The 23,576-nt window shown below is 37.5% G+C and overlaps 1 protein-coding gene across 2 annotated transcripts in view; it reads left to right on the top strand.

The window, feature by feature from the left end:
• prkcaa (protein kinase C, alpha, a) overlaps positions 1–23,576 on the top strand; it is a 135,444-nt gene that overhangs the window by 99,788 nt on the left and 12,080 nt on the right. For both annotated transcript variants that reach the window (XM_079265224.1, XM_079265223.1), the window contains 3 exons: positions 12,533–12,613; positions 13,747–13,854; positions 19,883–20,023. In XM_079265224.1, coding sequence (XP_079121350.1) covers positions 12,533–12,613; positions 13,747–13,854; positions 19,883–20,023 — 330 coding nt within the window. The remainder of the gene's footprint in view (positions 1–12,532; positions 12,614–13,746; positions 13,855–19,882; positions 20,024–23,576) is intronic.

Below are 23,576 nucleotides of genomic sequence, written 5' to 3'. Positions count from 1 at the left end.
ACTTTGACACACAGAGAAAGAGATAAAAGGAAGCGGGAGCAAACTTGAGAGGGCAAATAGAGGAAATATAATATGTTACTGTGACAAAAAGAACAACTGACAGATGTAATCACACAATGAAGAAAGGATCAAAGACAGCAAGGTTTGAAATGAGCGAGAATGGCCTCATGGTGGCTCTGGGTGATATTTCAGGAGGACATTTAAGGATATTGAACTGTCTGACATGAACCATTTTCTTTTTTGCTCTATTTGTTCTCCACTGCATGGTGGCATCAGGAAGCATGGATGTCTAGCTCTCTGCTTTTTACTCTGTGGGTAAAAACAACAGTTATGATCCTTGGATCATGTAGCAAAAATTTACTAAAAGAAACGTTTCTCCTTTTTTAGAAATTGACCTTCTGATGAACAATGTAATGCCAATGGTGGCGTGAAAGATTTCATGGAACCATATTTACTTCCGCCAAGGAGGTTATGTTTTTACCAGCGTTTATCTGTTTGTCTGTTTGTGTTCAAGATAACTCAAAAAGTTATGGGCGGAGTTATATAAAATTTTAAGGAGTCAGTACTTTATCGCCCTTTTCCTGCTCAGACATTTAAAAAAAAAGTGAAATAGTATGCTCGTGTCGAGTTGGTACTTCAAAATTATACTAAAAATTGAAGCGAAAATTGTACAAATGTGGTCTTCAAATGTATAAAAAAAGAAAAAAGTAGAAAGTGCAGTTTGTTTATTTCAAGTATGGCCCCATCCTTTCCTAACCCTGGCAAATGATTTATGATGCATGTAAAAATCAATAACTTAAGTTTATTCCATTACACATTCAGTCATTTACTGTTAAAGTAGATTCACAATTACATTGCAGATTCCATATCAGTGGTAGAAAAACATAGCATTTATTATTATCCACTGTATCTGGACTTTCTTGTATTAATTACAGTTGGGTGAAGTAGTAAATGTAATAAATATGTATGAAGTGTTTATTCAATATGTATGCATTGCAACTAATATCTTTTTGCAAGTAGTTGTTCTAACTGAAAACCTTCACAATCACAACACTGAAGCCCTACAGTAACTGGTTACTGGTAAATGCTATCTGCACAGCATCATGTACTGTTTGGTAAATTGATTCTGATAACGAGAGATGTTTATCCTATTAGACAATTTGGGAGGATTATTCTGACTGTAACTCACTAACTATAACCAGCCTTTGGTAAACTTACTTTTAAAAGTCACTAGTAGTTTCACAAGTAAGTGAAATGTTCACAACCATGTTTGATTAAAACATTAAAGAAACAAGTTTGTACCAGCTAATGACATTTTACTGACCACTATAGTGGTCAAAACAAGGATCAAGAAATTATTTGAAAGAACATCTCCCCATTTCTGTAAGGAAATATAGAATAGTGAGTGGTGAAATAAGCAAAAATAATTATATGTATGTATGACTAAAGTGTGCAAATATGTCAGACTTACCAAGTTTGCATACAAATGACTACACAAGTCTATAAATTCTCCACTTGTGGTTGCATTTGGTCCATTATGTTCTCATATCAGACTGATTTTTTGTTACTCATCTGTTTAGATATTATTTAATCTTGAACTTCAGCATAATTGCCATCTCCTTTTGATTGTGGCAAGAAGGCAGAGTGTAGCACAGCCACAGGTTTCAGCTGCCTAAAAGTCAACCTTAGCTTTAGCCGGCTTACCTCCTTTAGCTGGTTAGCTCCCGTTAACTTCGGGTTACCTCCCGTTACCTCTTAACTACAGAGCAAAGCGGATAGATCCTAATAAAGAAAGACAAGATGTGTCATGTTGGTTATAAATAAAGAAAGCTTTAACTACAAATGAATAATTATGATGAAAAAATGATGAAAAAAAAGAAATCCCACAGCACACATGGCCTTTCAGCATTCTTGAGATTCTTCCTCTTCATCACACTTAAACATTACTATCTTTCCACCTGACATTTGTTATGGCGTTATGGACAATTTCTCATTTAAAAACAGCAGCAACACAAATAAATATTTATAGTTCATTACAATGTTGTTCATTTAGTAAAGCAGCCAGTGTGGATTTTTTTTTTTTCTTAAACTTTTTTTCACATATGATGTTGTTTTTATTGCTATACACTCTAATCTTAAGTGATAAAAGTATTTTAAATTTATTATAGTTCAACCAAGATTAGGTATTTGTGTGTTATGTTAGCCAGAAAAAGCAGTTATTTGTAAAGTAGCATCTGCTCCAACTCCTAATCAGAAACAAGCTTGTTCCTTTGAAAATTTGATGAAATACACTATTGGCATGAAAATAATGAGTACTCAAACAAATTACACATCACGAACATTGATTTTGTTTTGTATTTCTTTCTTCACACACTTCTCCACCATTTCAGAGGCCCACTGTTTAAAACAGAGGTATATTTTTCTTGTTTGCATATAAAGGGGTGTAGAACGCGGAGGTAAACCCCAAGACTACTCATTAATATCTTCAGTGATAGAAACCAACCACAGCTGGCATATACAGTAGTGAGGATTGCTTTCAAAAAGAGGCCACTTGAGCATGTCCTGATGCATTATGCTTCGCAGCACGCTCATTCCTCAGAGGGGTCCAGCAGCAACAGTGAGGAGAATATTCATGTAGGGCTCGCTAACAACCATGGTCAGAAGGCTGGTGGTGTTGTGTTCAACCACACATGTATATGAATGTTTATGCTTCTGAATGAAGACCAATGGTTACAAGACCATAGGTTGGTACTTTGTGTATGTTTGTGTATCTGTGGTGAGGAGAGTAGCCTTGAATAGCTAGCAGTGTGATCCAAAACTGTCATGTAGCATTAGGCCTAATGGATGAGAGATGTCTTCGGCAATGCCCATGCACACACACCCATACACAACCGGTATACAAAATAAACATAGAAACACGGACAATCCAAGCCAGAAGCATAAACATAAACAAACACACATATGCTTGCAAAATCTAAATCTAAACATGAAACTAATCTAAACACTAGAAAACTAAAATCTCTTCATTCTTTCTTTTGCACAAGTTCACACGTGAACAAGCATGATCATACACAAACACACTGGTGAATCAGTTTTACTTACTATAGGCTTTCATACAAGGAGATAATAGTTTTAATTAAAAAAAAGGTAAAAAAAAAACTATTTGAAAAAGAAGAAAGGAGAGCAGAGAATGTAAGGCACAGGTCACGCACAACGCTTTGCAAATCTGACAACCTGACAGACAGAAAGAAGACTTCATGCATCCTCTTCATTTAAACATATGAAAGGAAAGAGACATCTCTGCACATAATTACTAATGTAAAAAAATTAAGATCCTGACATAGCATGATTCTTTAGAGTACAAAGGTCACCATGCCCGAAACTGTGTTTGTCCATTGGTCATGAACAGACGTTGGGGGGCAAGGGCAGCGAGTCACAGCGGAGTCACGTCAGCGCAGTACTGAGCAGGATAGCCTCAAACTGGTTCAGGCTCTTTTTGCTGAACTAACTGTCCTCTACATTTTCTTTCTTTTTACCCTAGTATCATCAACGCTGAATCCAACTTCTCTGGCCTCTTCTGACTCTTGATACTCTCGTACTTTATGTAAGAAGTACAAATTGGTGAAAATTTGTTTGTGATCATTGTGAAAGCACTTTGCACTATTTACAGATATTGTAAAAAATATATTGTTCCTGATCTCGTCTCTTCTGAGAGACCAAAATTTGGGAATTTATTCATCCGTAATTTTATGTCTACTTTAAATTCTGTATTAGCATGATTTAAAAAAAAAAAAAAAAAAAACTAATTACAAATGACTTTTTTTCCTCACAGCTTCTGTATCACTTCCTCTGGATTTGTTTTTTTATCATTACCATTACACAAGCAAGTGTGATGCTGTATATGTATTTTCTTTCTATATTTAGACTCTTTTTTTGCACATAAATGCATGAGTAATATTGTAAGGGTCAATTCTCAATGACAGTGCACTAAATGTGCCATGTCACAGTATAGGTCCTCAGTGAAATGCTGTCAAGCATTAACCTACTTCACCCTGCTGTAATCAAACGTCCTTTTCTTAACAAATCAGTGGTGTATTTAACAGCTCGTCTTTCCTCATTAAAGATGAGTCGTGTGTAAACAGGGCAAAGGTGTTTTAACATCTCATGTTTATTTTTGCTCTGAGGTGAAGAAATCCTGAGTAGGTCCTTTTTGCCCTTGCAGGAAGCTTGTTCTGCTTTTAGTTTACAAGTATAAAAGATCGACCCCCCCCCCCCCCCCCCCCCCCCCCGCCCTGTCATCCCTACTGAAATCTTTGGTATTTTGAAATGGTGACAGACTAAATCTAATGTGAAAACGAGTCTTACGAGCATGTAGCTGAATTTGTTGGCAGTTGTCAGGTTAGAGAGAAGGTCAGCATGATTCCTGCGGGAAGACGGATTTCAAGAGGCAGGCTCGGGGATTTCAATCAAGCATCCCTCACCAAGAACTCTCCAACCCTCAAGCTAATTAAAAACACTGAGGCATGATAACCACCAGGGTCTTATCCCTGCTGCGTTCTGACCATAGCATCAAAGGAAATCAGGGATTTAGGCTTAAGCTCCTCTCACCTTCTCTAGACACCATGTTTCCTGTCAAGCAGAGATCTGGAATCTGAGCTGTAGACCCATTTTCTCATGTTATTTGTCATTGTAGCTTTTTTATTCTTTTTCATGGTATGATGATCTTTAAAAACTAATGCATAGTGGGAACAAAACAAAACAGGAGCTGCATACAAGATGTATCTGCACAGTTATAGCTTTCACATTTTGTTAGGATGCATAGACGCATCTAAACAATTCTGTCAACTTTAAAACAGAGAAAAAGTTTTCTAATTGAATGGAAATTGAATTGTTTCTTCACCTTCATGGAGATCCTGGCCACTGTTATTCAGCTGGTATTTTTTGAGATTTGGATGTCTAAAGACAAACAGACTTGATGCTGTAAACATGGGTTCCCACTGGTACACCCACATCATGCATCAGGCTGAACAAATTATCCGTAACTACAGAAGCAGCTCGGTTTTCAGCTGTGTCCTCAACAGCCTTCCTGTTAAAAATCCATGGTTCCCTACATTTGGGTGAGAGCACAGGATGAAGTTATTAAATTCTCCTATTGTACCTCTAAAGCAACATGAAGAGGACAATTTCATGCAAAAAGGATTTGTTAATGTGTAAAATATATTCCCAGTAATTTTTACACTGATTATAATTACATGCAGGTGAAACAGAGGAAAGGCTTATCTAATTTATTGGAAATAACTATAAAATCGCACTCATATGGTTCCTGTAAAAGGAAAAGTAAAAGTCTTTTCCGTGACTACAGCGGTTTTGTCGTATCTAAAGCAGTTTATCTCTGTTAACTTGATCAACGATGTTCATTGTGGAAGCAAAGGGCTGCATGTTTCCCAGCAGTTCAGCAATCTTTCAGTATTGTAGATTTTATTATTTCTGTTGGCTCTTGAGTAAATTGTATATAGTCACGAATACAGCAATCTGCAGTCATGTAAATACTTTGTTGTATTATCATACTTATAATTTCTGTTTCTAACCAACATGATTCTGTGTCTGCATGATCGTCAGTATTGTCATCATCCAGACAAAGCAGGAATAATTAAATATTTAACAGTAGAAAAAAAACTCATTTAAGTTTATTGAAAGCCAAAATGTTTTTACTTAAAATATTTTAATTTTCAAGGATGTACACAAAAATGTGTTTTGAATGGAAATCTGTATGTCCTAAGCAATCAGTTCTCATGATCCGTTCTATTTATAAAAATAACTGAATTAATATTTCATGACTTCAATCGTTCTGTCAAATAGAAATCAAGAGATGAAATCAGATCAAAGGAGAATCTACTTCACTGGTTATTAAAAATTGATTTTCTTTTTCTTTTTTTTTGTCTTATTCTTTACGCTCCCTCTGAAGTTCAGAGTGATGTCCTCCAAATCAAGGGATTACTGGCATTCAGCTGGTCCTCCAGTTCTTATTAGTGAAGATGAAACAAAGGGGGTGAACATGGAAAACAAATGAAAAAGAATGTGCACAGGTGGTGGCAATTTGGGAAGAGGAGTGGATACTTTGTGCCACTTTGTGTTCTTAGAAAATTAACCACTTAACAGGCGGGGTCCACCCTGGGAGATGACACAGTCTTGTGCAAAAAATGTTTTGTTTGTTTTTGTTTTGCCTTCCCAGAAGAGGGGTCTCTTAAAGTCCTTGTGGATAATAGACGGATCATAAATATTATTTATTTGATCATAAAATTATCGTATATCGTATAAGCCTATAGTAAAATTATCTCTCTCTCTCTCTCTCTCCCTCTGTTTCTCTCTCTTTATATATATATATATATATATATATACACTACTCACAAAAAGTTAGGGATATTTGGCTTTCAGGTGAAATTTATGGAAAATGCAACATGTTCATGCTACAGTGATATAATATCATAAAAGTAAGACATTTAAGTAGAAGGATGCACTACTGATTTCCTCATCTCAAAAAATTCATTCAACACAAAAGGTAACAACAATGGTAGTTACACCACAACAAAAAATTTGAACATCTCAATATCTCGTCATGTGCCCTTGAGCATCAATTACATCTTGACAACGACGTCTCATGCTGTTCACAAGGCAACTTATTGCCTGCTGAGGCATGGCATCCCACTCTTCTTGAAGGGCAGCCCTCAGGTCATTGAGGTTCTGGGGTGCAGGGTTTCGAGCCTCTACGCGACGGCTCAGCTGATCCCACAGGTTTTCAATGGGATTCAGGTCTGGAGAGAGTGCAGGCCATTCCATTTGAGGTACACCAGTCTCCAACAGCCGTTCCCTGATGATGCGGCCTCGATGAGCAGGAGCATTGTCGTCCATGAAGATGAAATTAGGCCTGTGCTGTTCATGTAGGGGCACAATCACTGGATTAATGATGTTATTCAGGTAGTATGGGCTTGTCACTGTACCATTCACAAAGTGTAGGGCAGTTCTGTACCAAGTGGACACCCCTGCCCACACTGTAACACCGCCACCACCAAAAGCTCGCCTGGTGACAACAGTGGCTGATGCATAGCGCTCTCCCTGACGTCTCCAACATCGTTGCCGGCCATCATTTCTGCTCAGTGTGAATCGACTTTCATCAGAGAACAGCACTGAGGCCCACTGGTTCCTCGTCCAGCGTAAATGCGCCCTGGCCCATGCAAGACGATGATGCCTGTGCCTGGTGGTGTGGTCAGGTACCCGTGCAGGTCGTCTAGCACGCAGACCATGCTGATGGAAACGGTTTCGAATGGTCTGACGTGACACTTGGGTGCCTCTCACCTCTCTTAAACGTGCCTGGAGTTGAGTGGCATTCATCATCCGCTTTCTCAGGGCAGTGTTCACAATGTAGCGGTCATCAGCACGGGATGTGGCCAAAGGACGTCCACTTCTAGGCCTTTCTGTGACTCTTCCAGTCTCTCCATATCTCTGTTGCAACCTGCTGATGACACTCTGTGACACTCCAAGCTCAGTGGCCACTTCTGTCTGAGAACGTCCTGTTTGAAGCATCGCAATGGCAAGGGACTGTTGTTCCATTGTTAGGTGTCGTCTTGGTCTCATGATGTCAAAATGTGAACAGCATGATGAGGACAACTGTTTAAACACCAGCTCTAATTGAACCAGGACATTTATTGGTCAATTCAAGGATCACACACCTGCCGTGATTTTTGCCGTTAAGCTCCTTGTTAGAGAACAGCAACTTGTGCAAAATTTATGGAAACATTTGGACAACAGTTGGACATGTGCATTTAAAAGTTTAGAGAAAATCACATTAAGTTCACCTGTACAGGTTTGAATGCATTTTAGGCTTGTTGTGAAATTTCACCCAAAAGCTGAATATCCCTAACTTTTTGTGAATAGTGTGTGTATATATATATATATATATATATATATATATATATATATACATACACACACACACACACACACACACACAGTATATACATGATGTTATATATAAAATTAAGTCTAATATTGTTGGCTAATTCCTTTCATTAATATTATTCCTAGTAATTGGCCAGTTTATCATACATTACATCATCGACATTACTTTGACATTGAGCTTCAACCATCTATGTCCTAAAAGTGCAAAAATTTAGGAGTACTTTCTTTACATTTTAGTCTGAACTTGAGCTTAGCATCCAGTTTAAAAGTAGTTTAAGATGGATGTCAGCACTTTGCATTCTGTTATACTACTGCAGTTATCTATCCGCCTGTCACTCTGCTGTCTGTCGCTCATGCCTGTCCAAGTGTCAGGTTACTGAAACTGCTGATGTGTTCTTTAAACAAAGAAAATAGATTGTGCTGAGGTGTGCAGAAGGTGTGTTCCTCTGGGCTTTAGTATGTAGCTGGTGTTAATAAATAAAAACAAGGCCTTGTTTTTTTTTGTTACATCTTTGTGCTTCCGTTCTCTACTTTATCCTTTAAGTTTGCTGCCAGTTTTGAGCAGAAGGAACCACTTTGGAGTTTTCCATTTACAATAAAAATTTAAAATTGTAGTTTTGCGTGGCTGTATAATCAAATTTAAAGATGCTTTATTCCAAAAACAGAAATATGTTAATGTATGGTTGGAAAAGAAGTGAAGGAAGTTGTATTCCATGATGACTTGGCATTTGTATAAAGACTGATTTCCAGAGAGCTTCAGCCCATTTTAACCCTGAAAAAATTGTGCTACCTCCAGGCTGCCACAGAACCTTCTTCATCTGCATTTTAGTGCATCTTACTCTGTCTTCAAAGTGAGTGAAAAAGTGGTGGAAATAAGCTGAGAAAAACCCAAATCCATCCATCTATTTTCCTAACCACCTTGTCCAATTAAAGGTCAATTAAGGTTAAAACATCTTTGTATAATTTTGAATTATTTTAACTTTGATTTAACATGATTTTTTAAAATACTGTTTAAATAGGAAATGTTTTCAGTTTCATTCAGTCCAGATGTACTTGTATTGCCTTTATTAGGGCATCCACTTGGTTTTTTCCATTTGGCTGTCAGATTCTGTTTGCATAGATGTCTGTACTGTTCAAGAAGTTGAACATCATCTGATTATGTACAAGTGAAGGCAAAACATGAACTGTGAACACACAAACTATTATGCAGTCGAAAAAAAATAAATAAGTGAAAACATACAAGACATGCTGGAGGATACTACATCTTTTATGTATGCACCTGTCGCCTTCCACACATCGCCTGAACTTTCCAAAGTTGCACAAGTTGCTTTTTGGTGTGTCACGGCACATTTCTCAGTTCATCCCAAACAACTATCATCTGTCTTAGCAGAGTGAGGCCATCTGCTTTGTTAAGCAGCTCAGTGTGAATGTGTGTCACAGAATTAAACTTCTGTTAAAGGATGTTTTCCCTCACAGGTAGCAGCTGAACAGAATGAATACAACACCACCAATCTTTGTTGTTGTTCAGTCATAACTAACCGCCAGCAGCTTGTAGCAGGAAGTGTATACTATATAAATACTTTCTGCTAGCTATGGAACTCTTGAAGCTACAGTAAAATACAAATACGCATTAATATATGTATATTTAATGTAATGTGTATGCAATGTTGTGCAATTTTTTGCCTTGAAACATGTGGATGTACGTCCAGATGGCACCCATCAGCCCTCAGGACAGCAAAATGGCCAGGGGAGTGTTTGTCCACCTGTGTGTGTATGTGTGTGCATTTACTTACTCCCACGAGAGGTCAGATGTGAATCAGTGAAGGTTGTGAAACACAGGGTAGATCTGCTTCTACACAATAGTCAGTAAACATCTGTGTATATTTCCTGTTTATGTGCACACATGCACAGACATGCACTGTGTGTCAACACGTGAGTTTTTCCCTCTCTCACGTGCAGCACAGTGTGCACGCTTTCATGTGTGTGTCTGAGTTATGGTTAACCTGGAGGAGTCTCTTAGGGCTGTATGCGTGCAGCAGAGGTCATATGTTACTCAGCAGAAGACCTAAGAGGAATATATGACACTACTGATGTAGCGCACCTAGGGTTGTTTGTGTTGGTCAGAGTATTGTCTTGTTTTTCTTGTGTGTTGATATGAGTGTGTGTTCATATACATGCTTCTGTGATGTGTATAAGCTTGGGCTGAATGTACACTACCACTCAAAAGTATGGGAAATTATACCCATTAACTCGAAAGGGAAAGGGGTCCCAAACTTTTGCACATGATCGCATTAACTGGCCTTTTATTTCACAGAAGGAGCTCTTTAGTAATGGCTGTGAAATGTAAATACATTATGTGTGTGTCCTCAGAGTGGTGCAAATAGGGTCAGAACAGATGTGAACACTAACCTTGGCCAGGGTCAGTGTAACCCACAGGAAACGTTTCTGTCACGGGGGAAAATGTCACAGCCGAGGAAGGTTTCCAGTGAGTCTTCACATGCCCTTCAACGCTGCCAGTGTGTATTTCACGGATAGAATATTGGATATGACAATGAATATATAAAATGAATGTATAAAACACTATAAGGTAGATGAAAAATGATTTTGCAATTTTTTCTGGGATATAAAAAAAGACCAGCATGAGGGTTTCTCATTCTGGTCCTCTGAAAGCCACAATCCAGCAGGTTTTCCATCTATTTCTCCTCCAACACACCTTACTCAAATCAATGAGTCATTGTGCAGAACTTGACAGGCCGTTAGATCCATATAATAAGATAGAAGTGCGTTGAAGCTGGGATACATTGAAAACCTGCTGCTGTCGTAGAACCAGAATGAGTAACCCTGCTCTTGTCTGTTCTCCCTGCTTTTCACAAAAGTTTCATCACCATCGTGCAGAATGCCAAAATTTATCTTCCTAATGTGCAAACGCATGTCAGCTTGACTCTTTTCTCTTATCTTGAACTTGGTTTTGTTTAGAAATGTGTGTGCTGTGCTTTTTATGTCAGTAGCAGCGTTGTCTCTGAAAATAATATGAGTTGACTTGCCGGGGATCTATCTCTTACCTTCTTATGCACCAAGTGCTCCTTTCCTGTCAGTAACTTTGAGCAACCTGCCGTCTTTGTTCAACCATGGAAAATGCAAATTTGATTATAACAGGTGATTTTACATGTGGATGATTTTGGGAATCCTCCAGCTTTTATGGCTACTCATTGTGCCGTGGTCCCACCGTTGCTTTCAACCTTGCTAAAAACCTATTTTTACCTGAGTGTTACCACTAGTTGAAGAGAAATGTGAGCTTGTTGGCAGAGTTTTTAATCCCTTTAATAGGGATTTCAAAGGATGCTGTGAAACTTTTTCTGAACATGTTTGTTGTGTGATGACCTGCAGCTGACTTTAAAGGTTTCGTATTCCTTTTCCAGTCAGCATTTCAAAGTTGTGTCAAATTTTTACTATTGCTTTGAGTAGGTTGTTCATACATTGTTGCTACACTGGTGCAGAAGTACAATGACAATGCGCATACAGAAATATGCTGCATCGCTAAAAAGAGGCCAACAAAATATATTGCAAAAACTTACTGCTATGAACTTACAGCAAACTGTTATACACTAAACATCAAAGTCTGTGTAATTCATGCTTGGGGGGCAAATTATGATTATTATTGGATGGTAAATACCATAGTTACAGCAGCAGTGCACACATGCAAATGTACTTTAAGTGCAAGAAGACATAATAACACATCCAGGACAAATTAAATTTACTACTATGAATGTACGCACTGAAATAGACTAAATTTGCATGTTAAAGTCCAGAGTAATTACAAGTATGCTGTGACCTCGAGGGTTAAAAAGATAAATAGTACTGGTTTTGGTCAGTGTATAATCTCCTTTTTATTGTTATCTATCAGTTTTTATATAAAGCGTTGGCAGCAAAATTCTCACATCATATTGTGGTGAGGAGGGTGTCAGAGCTGACTTTCACATACATACACTTCACCAGGCCTATTAACTAAATTAAGACCAGACTCTGAATGTGACACTGCCTTTTAACAGCTTTCTGCTCACTTTAACCCAAGTATGGGTAAGAAATAATCCAATTACGCTGTGTTTCATGGTGATCTAGTTAAAATGTATGCACCGTAATTATTTTAATCATCTGATATGCTACAGCAGTTTTCACTGTGTCTCGTGACAAATTGCTGTTACTGGGTGCACTAATTATAAAACTATCACTTGTTTTGGGATGTCAGTGTTCTTGTTTCGGTTGTAAGACAGCATCCACCCTGGTAGGCAGGTGAGCAGGGCAATTTGGGTGACAAGACAAAAAAAGAGAAGCTTACAAATTTTAAATAACATTGATATTCTTATGATTTTGGATCACAGTCTCAGGGTTATTGCAGTAAATTTACACATAATTAATGCTCAAAATATAATTTCGAGCCAACTAATTGGGTACTTAGTTGCACCCATTTACACATGAAAATAACTTTCCTAACATTCACCTCCCGCTTGTGTTGTTGTAGATTTTGTTAGTTGAGCTGCACCAACCCTCTGAGCCTTTCTTCCTACTTCCTCCACAGATCATTTCATATCAGCCATATGGGCGCTCTGTAGACTGGTGGGCATACGGAGTTCTGCTCTATGAAATGCTGGCTGGACAGGTAAGTGATCCACAAAATATGACTTTTATGTAAGTTTTTATTACAGATTATGATGTCAACGTCAAATTACACCTGTTTACGCTTCTCAGCTACAAACTGACCATTGAGTACAAGCTGAGAACATTTTAACACTTTTGATATCTGTTTCTCATTAATAGATTCAGTCACTGTCATCTTTCTGTATTTTGACAGCATTTTCATGTCAATAAGCTTTTATAGAAAATTCTCTTTGAACCGAATAAGTGGTTTTGAGAAACTCTTGCCTGGAAAAATGTTTTCTTGACTGTCTTTTTGGTGCTTATTTATCGAACAGGATTAGTCTGAATCTAAAGAAGCCGCACTTAGTGATTATATTTGAACAATGTGACCAATATATAGATTAGCCATTCATGAGCTTTTAATGATGACTTAGTCACAATGTTGTCACTACCGTTTGAACAATCACAACCAAAAAGAGCAAATCCAATGCTTTGTTTGAGTATGCTGGCATTACCAAAGATGTATTACTTTAAAATTCATAAATATACTGCTAAATTACTCAAGAATATATTTTATGTTGAATATTAAGTTTTTAATGAACTTGAAGTGACTCCCATTCCAAAAAGCCAAAAGCAAAGTTCGAGCAAATGCAAAAGCACACTCCTTCACAGCCCAGCAGGAAGATTTATGGTTTGATGCTGACAGACTATCCCTACTGAAGGGACCAGCGGAGTGGAAATGACGAATAATTCATTTTATGGACTGTCAAAACACCCATATTATGGTTACTGATGATAACGACCCAGTGAGGAGGGGAAAAAGCTGGGTCATCCACTCCACTGGCCCTGCATGGACTTCTTGTGAAATATCTTCCCTGTTGTTAGTGTTTTATGTACTTATTGCTTCCACTTTTCTGTTTTCTGGCTTTTTTTCATAACTTTTTTTTTTTAACCCATTGCAGTCCAAATTGTTTCTTGTTTTTCAGCTTTCATTGCATTTATGAGAAAAAGAATCAGGAATAGAAAGTACAGCTGCTTCAGTGCAATGTGGCAGCTATGTTTTTACAGTGGAACCTGCATCAATTGTTTATTTGTATTCTCTGTCATAACTGAGGAAACAATGACATCCTGACTATTCGGTCCTTTCACCCAAAGCCTCCGTTTGATGGTGAGGATGAAGATGAATTGTTCCAGTCCATTATGGAGCACAATGTGTCCTACCCAAAGTCCCTGTCCAAAGAAGCTGTGTCCATCTGCAAAGGGGTGAGTGAAGGATGGAACGTCTTTTTCCATTATGTGTGGGTTTTGATCTAAAGCAGAGAAACCGTGAACATGTTTGATTGTTATTAATAACAATTTCACTTTTATTCTATATCATTTCACTTAAAAACATAGCCTTAAATTTGTAGGGTGAAATTTCTGTAAACAGCATAAGCTCTGTAGCTTTCACGCTCTTCAGTGAAGCTAAATTATGAACTTCATGTAAGACAGGTACAAGTCTTTCACTTTGGTTCAGCTTACAGAGAGGTGACAGGCTCCACCACTGGTATAAAATTCTTTTTTAACATTCCAGTATTTGACATAACACATGAGAAGCCCGGCTCAGATGAAGAATGAAGTATGCTGACTGGTTACTCAAAGAGAGATCTCTCTCTTTATCTCCTCCAGTCCGTATGTCTTTGCTTCATTCGACCCAGTGGCTTATCCATTAATCTTAATATAGAGCTAAACGTTGAATACATGTAAAAGATTTAGTTCAGATGAACTTTAATTCAGTTAATGTTTTTTTTATCTTTTGCAAAACCAGGTTTATAGTAAGTGCTGGCCTTGTTAAATAAATCATTCTATATTTTTTGCCTTACCAGTTTTTATAGATAGTTTGTGTGTATCTCAATAACAAATTACTAATGTTCATCCATTCAAGAAGAAACATGCTGACACAATAAAGTGATACCAAAGGGAATACTGGATATAATGTTAGGCTTGTTTTTATTAATTAAGCTAGCCATAAATACAGCGCGAGCTGTCCTGAATTGGCTTTTTATTATTTATATTTCAACTATGCAGTTCTGCTAGAAGTAAACTGCAGTTTTTTATGTTAGACAATATTTTAACAGAAAACTTTTTGACAATTTCTCATATTTGTTCATTTGCAGAATATACATGTGCTATTTACACATTTTACCAGCCAGTGATATGTACTGATTTTGTATGACATGATATGGATCTCTGTTAAAAGCCTCACCAAAACTCATTCTGAATGTGCTTCACTTTATTCTTTCACATACAGTAAGCCAGATGAACTTGTTATACTTAAAATATTTGGATATTTCTCAAGTGAGACCGAAAAGCACTTGTTTATCTGGGATTATAAATGGAATTTCATAATAAAAGTAGTAGTTTTGTTTTAAGTCCAAAGGCTGTGCAAAGTCATTGAGCTGTGTAATATTGTCTCTTTGTCCCTTCCTCAATTTCCCTTCTTTCTGTTTGGCCTCCTTTGTTCCTTTCCCGCCATGTTGCTCAGCTATGTGTTTGTGGGCTCTTTATGCTCCGAGGACATGTTTTTTTTTTTTTTTAAATGGTCATGCTGTGGGGACTTGCCTCCCTTCTGAAGGGATAAAAGTCTCAGTCAGAACAATAATTTAGTTTAAGGGTGAAAACAACATTATGGTCAGTGGTGGTTAGGACCTGGCATGAGTGGTTATGGTTAATCTTAACATAAATTTGTCCTCTGGAGTGGAAACATGACTTTGTGTGTGTGTGTGTGTGTGTGTGTGTGTGTGTGTGTGTGTGTGTGTGTGTGTGTGTGTGTGTGTGTGTGTGTGTGTGTGTGTGTGTGTGTGTGTGTGTGTGTGAGTGCACACACATCCTGATGTCGGGCCAGTTTTCTGGCTCAGCTCCTGTTTAGCATGGCTGTTGCACTTCTTTTTAATGAATACATGGAGCATGGCAGCAGCCTGACCCACAAAAGAGAAAGAGATATGAGTGGAAAAAACAGGGAGAGAGAGTGACTAGAGTGAGATAAAAAGATGATGGAGAGGAATGAACAAGGTGCAAGAGAGGTCATGCAGCAAAGAGGAACATATTAAACTTTTATCTTAATTTCATGAAACCTTGGCTCAAAAAGCATGCGGTGAACACTTGTCATTTATCATCCAGTTTTACAACTTTTATTCACATCTAAGGTTATTGCAGGCGCTGATTTTAGACATACCTCAGATTTCCTCCCAACAAACAACTTCCTCAGTCCAAACCAGTCTGGCTTATAGGCTGGTGACCCCACTGAGACTCTAGCCAAGGCCAAAAAGGCAGCGAGAGCTGTCTCAGTCCACTGTTCTTCTTTTGCTAGACCTCCCAGCAGCTTTTGACATGGCAAATTATGCCTTCCTGTTATATATGCTCCCTGAGATGGGAGATCTCAACCATGTCATTCTTAGTCTGAACCACCCCTCACCAGCAGTTCTGTTGAGGTTTTGTGGCAAAGGCAAAATTCAGTCCTCATTGTCTCTCTACATGGGTGTCACCTACTACCTCGGCCTTAATCATCCATTACCACAGCTTTTGTTTTTTATTAATTCTATGCAGATGACACTTTATTGTATCTATCATTCCCACCAGATGCCCCCTCCATTTCAACATGAATCCCAGCTATTGTCTCTGGACTATCCTTGTAGCTGAATGCAACCTTCTGTTTAACCTAAAAGCAACTAAGAATGAACTTTGGATCATCCTTTAATTATTTAGTCTAAAACAACATCATCATAAAACGGTCTCTCGGCTGTTGTTGTTTGAACATGTTGCTTGTGTCTGCTGGCCATGTTGCATTGTACTCCACAACATAAAAAATATCTCCCTGGCTCTAGAAACAAGCCATGACTATCTCATGCCTCAGCCAGTGGGATACTCTCCTAACACATCTATAAGCATGCAGAGTAAATGTCCTACATGTGGTCCAAAATTAAATAATCCATCTGATGTTTGACCAACTAAAATGATTGATCTTCCGTCACCCAGTGAACTTACAATACTTGATTTCTTCTTCCCTTGCCTCAGTTAGCTAAGCCTCAGAGTGGTCTTCTCCCATGTGTTGCTTCAGTTACGTTATTATTATTATTGATGGACGCACCATGATTTCATTGCCGCTAGATGACCAGTCGTCATCCACAGGAGGCAAATGTTTCATCCCAACATCAGAGATGACAAATAGCTGAAAAAGCACTTATCAGTGAAAAAGTGTGTCAACATGTTGAATGCTCTCTCTGTAATCCACTCTGTAAGTGCTTCCTTATCGGCTCTGTATGGTGTTTTTTCAATAAGTTCCTGTCAGATTAAGGAGTACAGAGCAAAAATTATGCTAATAATGACGTGTAAAAAAAAAAAAAAAAAAAAAAGCTAAATTAAAGTCAAGAATGTTGTCCAACAAGAGGATTTACACCCATGAAGTGGAGGATTTATTGTACTACGATGATGATTATGTGTGTTTTGAAAACCCTGCTATTCTAATTAACAGTTTTTTATTCTGTATCTACTTGACACTTGGATGAAACCTTTCCTCTTTACCTTTCAAATATTTTCATTTTAAGCTGTCAGCAGGAACAGCCAGGTGTTGTTAGTGTTATGTAAACCTTGGAGCATGATGTGGCGGAGCTGTTGAAATAAGGTTGTTAGTGGTTAACAGACAGAATGAAAGTGTCAGCAATAGATTCTGTATTTTATTTTCAAGTGATGATTGTATGCTACTCTTATAATTCAGGATGTAAAGTTCCAAAACACGTGAGTGCTTAACACTGACAGGTCACAGTCACTCAGTTCCAAGGACAGCTCAAGGTATGAGATGTGCCATCCTAATGGTGACAGCCAAATGTTTTCAGCAAGGTGCTTTCTCACTCTAACTGACAGCCCAGAAAACAGACAGAAAACTGCAAATGACTTTTTTCTTTCATGTCAACAGCTGTCTGTTGCACTTCGCTAGCTGAGTGCATACTGAAAGTTCGGAAGTGCCAAAGCTCTTCATGGAAATGGGCTCACAAATTCAGTAATGACAATAAAAATACTTTTTTTTTTTTTTTTTTTTTTTTTGGTCAATTTAGCTCTATTCCTTCTTTTATGTGGAATAGATTATATTGTATATATAAGTCAATTACCTTTTTGTTGTAAGACTATGCTAATAAAATAATTCAGAGAACTCTACTGCAAATGTAGTGATGAAACCTGTTTTTTTAAGCTCACGTTGCTGTTTAGTTAAATCTGTTTAGCCTAATTTAAAACAGTTAAAACAAACCAAAGACAGAAAGCCAGAGGTCCACTGCTTCTCTGATGAAGTGTGACATTTAACGTAGAATTTCTTTAAAATGTCATTCATAAATGACTTTACTGAATTCTAATAGTATATGTTTATTTCCTTAGAATAACCATTGTGGTTTCTAACTCACAAACCTAAAACAGGTTATTCTAAAGAAATAACAGAGGACAAAAGCAAAGAAAAAAAAAATTCATTTTTTTATTTTCATGAAGAACTGGTTGAATGATTAATTGTGCTGATAAATTGTTATATAACTGAGTGGGAAGATCTTGTTGCACAAACCCATATAGTGATCAAAAACTGTGAAATTTATGGAAGAGCACAGCTGGACACAGGATAGTGACCCAGCTGTAAACAGGCAGATGAATCATAAACACTTGGCCGGTCCAAAATCAGTCACTGTGACATGTACCTGTAGGTGCTTACTCTTCTCTGAATATGTTTATTTCCTTGACATATCAGCATGAACATTGGCATACAGATTGGGATACTGTTGAAGGTCCTGTTTTTTTTTTCTTCTTCTTCTTTTTTTTTTTTTTGTAGGTCTATTGATGAGCTCTTTTATGCAACAGTTTATCTAATTTCAAAGACAAGTGATGAGGTTGTTTGTGCCATTGCTTTTGTATTAAAATCAAAATCTGTTTCATAGTAATAGTCCTAAATTCAGAGGCTTTTTGTAAACCTGCTGTAATTGCAAGTCTGCCTGTGGTCCAAGACTGTTGTAATGCAGTTTAACTTTGGCAGTAGTAAGAACACCAAACATGCAAGGTTTTAGCTCCCCTTCTATTCATGTCATATATTCTGGGGTAACTGTCAAGGTGACTTAGCTGCTTGAGAAAGTTTGCATCACTGATGAGGGATTTAACGAGATATAGTGCAGTGTACCAAGCTTGTGCGTGTGGCTCTGAACATGCAAGGATGTATGTACTTTCCCCTTGAGTGTATTGGAAAGCACGCTATGCACACAAGTGCAGAAAAGCAAACACATTAAAGTGTTCAAATGTTAAATAGTAGAAGAAAAATTTGTTTCATCCTTCAAGTGAATCCAGGTTTTTCATTAGTCTCAAATGAGCACTTCTTTATGTGCTTCATTTGAAACAAATTACTGCAGTGAATGGAGCTAAAACAAAATATTTATGTGAGCAGCAAATCGGTAAGATCACCAACGCCCCATTATCAGTCAGCTTTACTTCAATTCATTTTAAATTTGGATCAACAGCTGGATATTTCTTATTCCTGTCAAGTTATTGTATAATTATCAACAATGCTGAGGTAAAAAGTTCAAACAAAATATATTTAAATGTCATTTTTATTAATTTATTTAAGCACTGCTTAACTTAGACCTATTCATAACATCTACTTTAAGCAGAAAAATGTTTTGGTTGTTAGTTATGCTTACTTTAGACAATACCACATTTTTTTCTACATTTATAACAAATTGCAAACTGCCATCATGTTGTTTGTGCTGAAACTGGAAGTGGCAGCAGTACAGTGAAGGCAGAACAAGCAGAGGGAAAGGAGGAGGAGGGGAAGCAGTCATGTCATTCTTTTCCAGGCCCATCTGTTTAGCTGTCATTTGCTGACCTAGAAAAAGAGGTGGAATCAAATTACAAAAGCCATCACTGGAAGAACTGAAAACAGAGAGATTCTGCTGCACTGATCACTTTTCCAGAAATAAAGTGAAAAAAAAAACACATTTTATTTGCTTTTCTTATTTGTTTCTCTTAGATAAAATGCATATTGTAAAATATATTGTGTGTAATTTAAGTGACAATATTTCCCTTATAATTTCAAAACTTAGTGAAAGAAGTATGAATCTTTTGTTTATTGTTTTTTTTTTTTTTTTATAGTTTTAAAAGTGGAAAATTGGCTCTTTTTCAGTTACCAGCTAGAAAAATAGATTATAGTGGTGTATACGTGTGGATTGCAGACTTCACTGGAATCTGTTCTAACATCATACCTTTTCTATTAAATTTTCATGGTGAGCAGCTGATGACCAAACAGCCATCCAAGCGCCTGGGCTGTGGCCTTGAGGGTGAGAGAGACATCAGAGAGCACACATTCTTCAGACGGATCGATTGGGATCGCCTCAAGAACAGAGAAATACAGCCGCCTTTCAAGCCCAAAGTGGTAAGTCTGCACGGTTTATCAGCAAACATGAAGGAATCTACGGCAAGTGGTTTGGAAACCTTCCAACAAGTTTTCCAACAGAAGTAACATAAGGCATTTCAGTTGTGTGTGAGATGTTGATACTTTTGGTTTATTTATAAAGGATGCAGTGATGCAACACACACTAGAAGTGCATTGATGTTTGTCTCATGTGTGGTAGAAATGTAATGTGGTGACTCATGAAGCATCCCATCTATAGGAAAAGGAGTTGTTGGTGAGTCAGCGAGTGAAACAGGGAAATGGCCAAAAAGTGCAAAATACATAGGGGAAAAATGTTACTGAAACATCCACTGAACGTTCACCTCCACTGGTGAAATCCAAATGATCGCGGTACTCATTTCAAGTTCAAACCAGTGTCTTTAAATCGTGTGATCTTCTCTCTTGTGGTTTAACCCTTTAAAGCCCAAAAAAACTGTGCAGATAAATCCTTTCTTATTTTTCTGAATCTTTATTTGGTCATTTAAAAAGATATAAAAAGAAAATTACTTTTCATTTTTGGGAATTTTTACCATTTATTACCATGTGATAGGTCAAAATGATTGTAGTGTAGTCTTCTGCTTTGTAGTGTCCACCAGAGGACAGGAGACTGGTATCAAATGATGTATAAGAGGGTTGAAACTCCCTATATCTGAAAAGTTTCACTCCAAGACCCTTTTTACGGTGAGATATTTAATGCCCCTCTGCTGGCAGATGGAAATTCAGAGTGGCTGCATTTTTTTTTACCATTTTCTTTTTCACCCTGCAGTCAGATTAGTCAGAATACACAAATCCAAATGTAACTTCTCCAATTACTGTCCCAGTGTGTTGCACTGGATCTAAATGACTTGTGTGTTTGTTGTCTGTGTGACTTATATTCATGAATAAGACATTGACTAATGTGCAGGTGGTGTGTCATTCACAATCCAGCCAAAGGTATTTGCAAGCTGTACTTCATGAAATATTAATTGCCATCTTATTATAATATAAATAATGTGCAGAAAATAACATTGAAGCAAAATGGTTTGCTGTTTTCACTTCTGTTGAATAAAGCTTACTGAATTACTCAGATATTTCTGTGGAGCTCAAACAGCTCAAAAAGCACAAAGACTTACACAAAACAGATTACAGATATTCCTTATCTATGCACTGCACACGAAGGTTTGTTCTCCTTGGGGCTTTTATTAATGTTTGATCCAATCATTTTGCAAGGCACAAACTTATTGAGGGAAATATGTATTGCTGGTGTTACTAAACTCCATGAAAACTTTTCTGTCTGTAGAAAATAGAGATACTTTCACATAAATTTGGGACACAATTTATATTATGTAATGGAATTTACATTTTAATTCCTATTCTGTTGCAATGAAGGTGAATTAACCACGAACCAGGGAGCATACTACCTTTTATATTTTTGAGCAGCCAGTCTTTCTGAGGGAGATCACTGGGCAAGAAGAAGAACATTGGGGTATCTGATTTTGCAAATGTTGTTTTGATGCTACAGTTTTTAGAAATGGAGGACCATAATTTTTATGTAATGTAAGATCAGCAAAATGTACATTAATCAGTCACCTCAAAGAAAGAAAAATGGGAAAGCAAAGAGAATTTTGCCCGAGTGATAGAAAATAGAAAGTGAATTTTGTGTGATAGAAATTAACAGAAAATATTAAAAGTTTTATGTTCCTGTCAATTACATTAGCTTGTTGGTATTTCATCGTATTAATCCAAATGTAGTGTGAGCTAAAAAGCCAAATACTAGAAGTACAAAGGTAAAACTTTCTCAAATTCTTTTCTAAAACTCTTTTCTACAGACACGTTAACGATACAGTTACAAGATTTTTTTTAACGCAAAATTCTTGACATTACACTCAAGATTTCTGTAAGGCAGCAGGGTAAATTGTGTTTCACATTACACATTGGCTTATAAATGTTACCAGCACCATGGAGGAGATGCATTGTTGGCACTGCTGCATGCTCCATCATTTAAAAAGAAATCTGTTTCTATGTCTCTTACTATACAGTTGCGTCTACTATATTGTTCAGGATTTATTCATGCCAGCTGGGGTAGCTGATGCAAAATAATTATAGATATGAAAAAACCTATTAGGAGTGACTGACAGTGCCAGAAATGTAGTTGAGGAGGAACTGCATTGCTCTGAAGTAACCTAGTACCCACACTAGTTCTTACATACATTGTGATGTGAAATTAGCCTGACTATTCAAGACTATCTGTGGCAATTGTCACAGATTCCCATCCTTCCACCATCACTCCAAAGTTATGTTCATTACCTGAATAATGTTTTTTTTTTTTTTTTTTTAACTTTGCCTTATTAATGAGATTTAAACACCCGTGAAATCTTTTATTATTCTATCACATGCACACACACACATGTAATTAAGACTCAAGGACTCAAGACTCATTGCAGAGTTTGTATAGCTGCATATGTTTACAGACAGTGCAGGTCATTTTGTGTGTAAGTCCCATACATATTAATTTTTATGAATTTTAGCTATCCTCAACTTCAGTCATCAAGGGCTCCAGTTCCTCTAATAAGGTGAATCCTGGCCTCCTTGCCTTTGTTGTCCTGCTGAGTGAAAGTGCACTGTGTCTTTGGAAAGGCTGTGTGTGCTTTAAATGTATATTTCCAAAAGCAGCAGAAGAAGATTCCCTTGTCCGTTTGTCACTGCATATTGGTTAGTTAACAATGTTAGCAAGAATCAGCATAGCTTTGGACCTTACTTCTTTGTTCATGTTAGAATTGCAGGGAAGTGGAAGCATGCAAATGTGCATGATACTTGCACAATGCACGGCTGCATGTTTTGGTTGCAGATATTGACAGCTGAAAGAGATGGAGCGATTAAAACAGCTGAATCCATATAAAGCCATGATCGCCTTCTCTGCAATGATCCATGATGTCCTTTTCCATGTGCAATGTAACATTGTGTTGTTTCTGAATCCATTGCAAACAAATGGCTGTCGTTACGCATCTCCCTCTCACCCTTATCCGTTCCATTTTCACTTCTCTAAGCCTCCTTCCTCCCTCCTCTCCGTGTGCATTTTTCCCCACTCCATCTCACTTCACCCGCCTGTGACAGCTGTGGAATTGCAATCAATACACCACCAGAACAGACTGAACCAGTGAAGAGATTCAAACCATAAGTATCTATTGGACCGAGACATCAGACAGCACAGAGGACATAGTCAATGCAGTTGAATGAGTGTTGAGGCATTCTCAATTAGTGATTATCTATATTTATACTGCTTGACGCTGTCACTGTGCAACTGTCTACTGTATATATCAAACTAAGAACATAATTAAATTCCAGTAACACTGAGCCAACAGTGGTGTTACTTGAAATCAGGCTAATACATTGAGAAAACACATGGATGGATGGCCGATAGTCCTTCAGGCCTAATGTGGAGCAGGATGGAAAAAGTAGGTCAAATAAGAAGCTGTTGATTCATTGTGAATGAAGGAAGGGAAAGGAGGTAGGTCAACGATGAGTGGGAGGACTTAGTCATTACACAAAGCCCTTG

Source organism: Telmatherina bonti (genome assembly GCF_933228915.1).
Source record: "Telmatherina bonti genome assembly, chromosome: 3".
NCBI classification, from domain to species: Eukaryota; Metazoa; Chordata; class Actinopteri; order Atheriniformes; family Telmatherinidae; genus Telmatherina; species Telmatherina bonti.
Note: the sequence above shows the minus strand (reverse complement) of the source record. Positions and strands in the feature narration are given on the sequence as shown.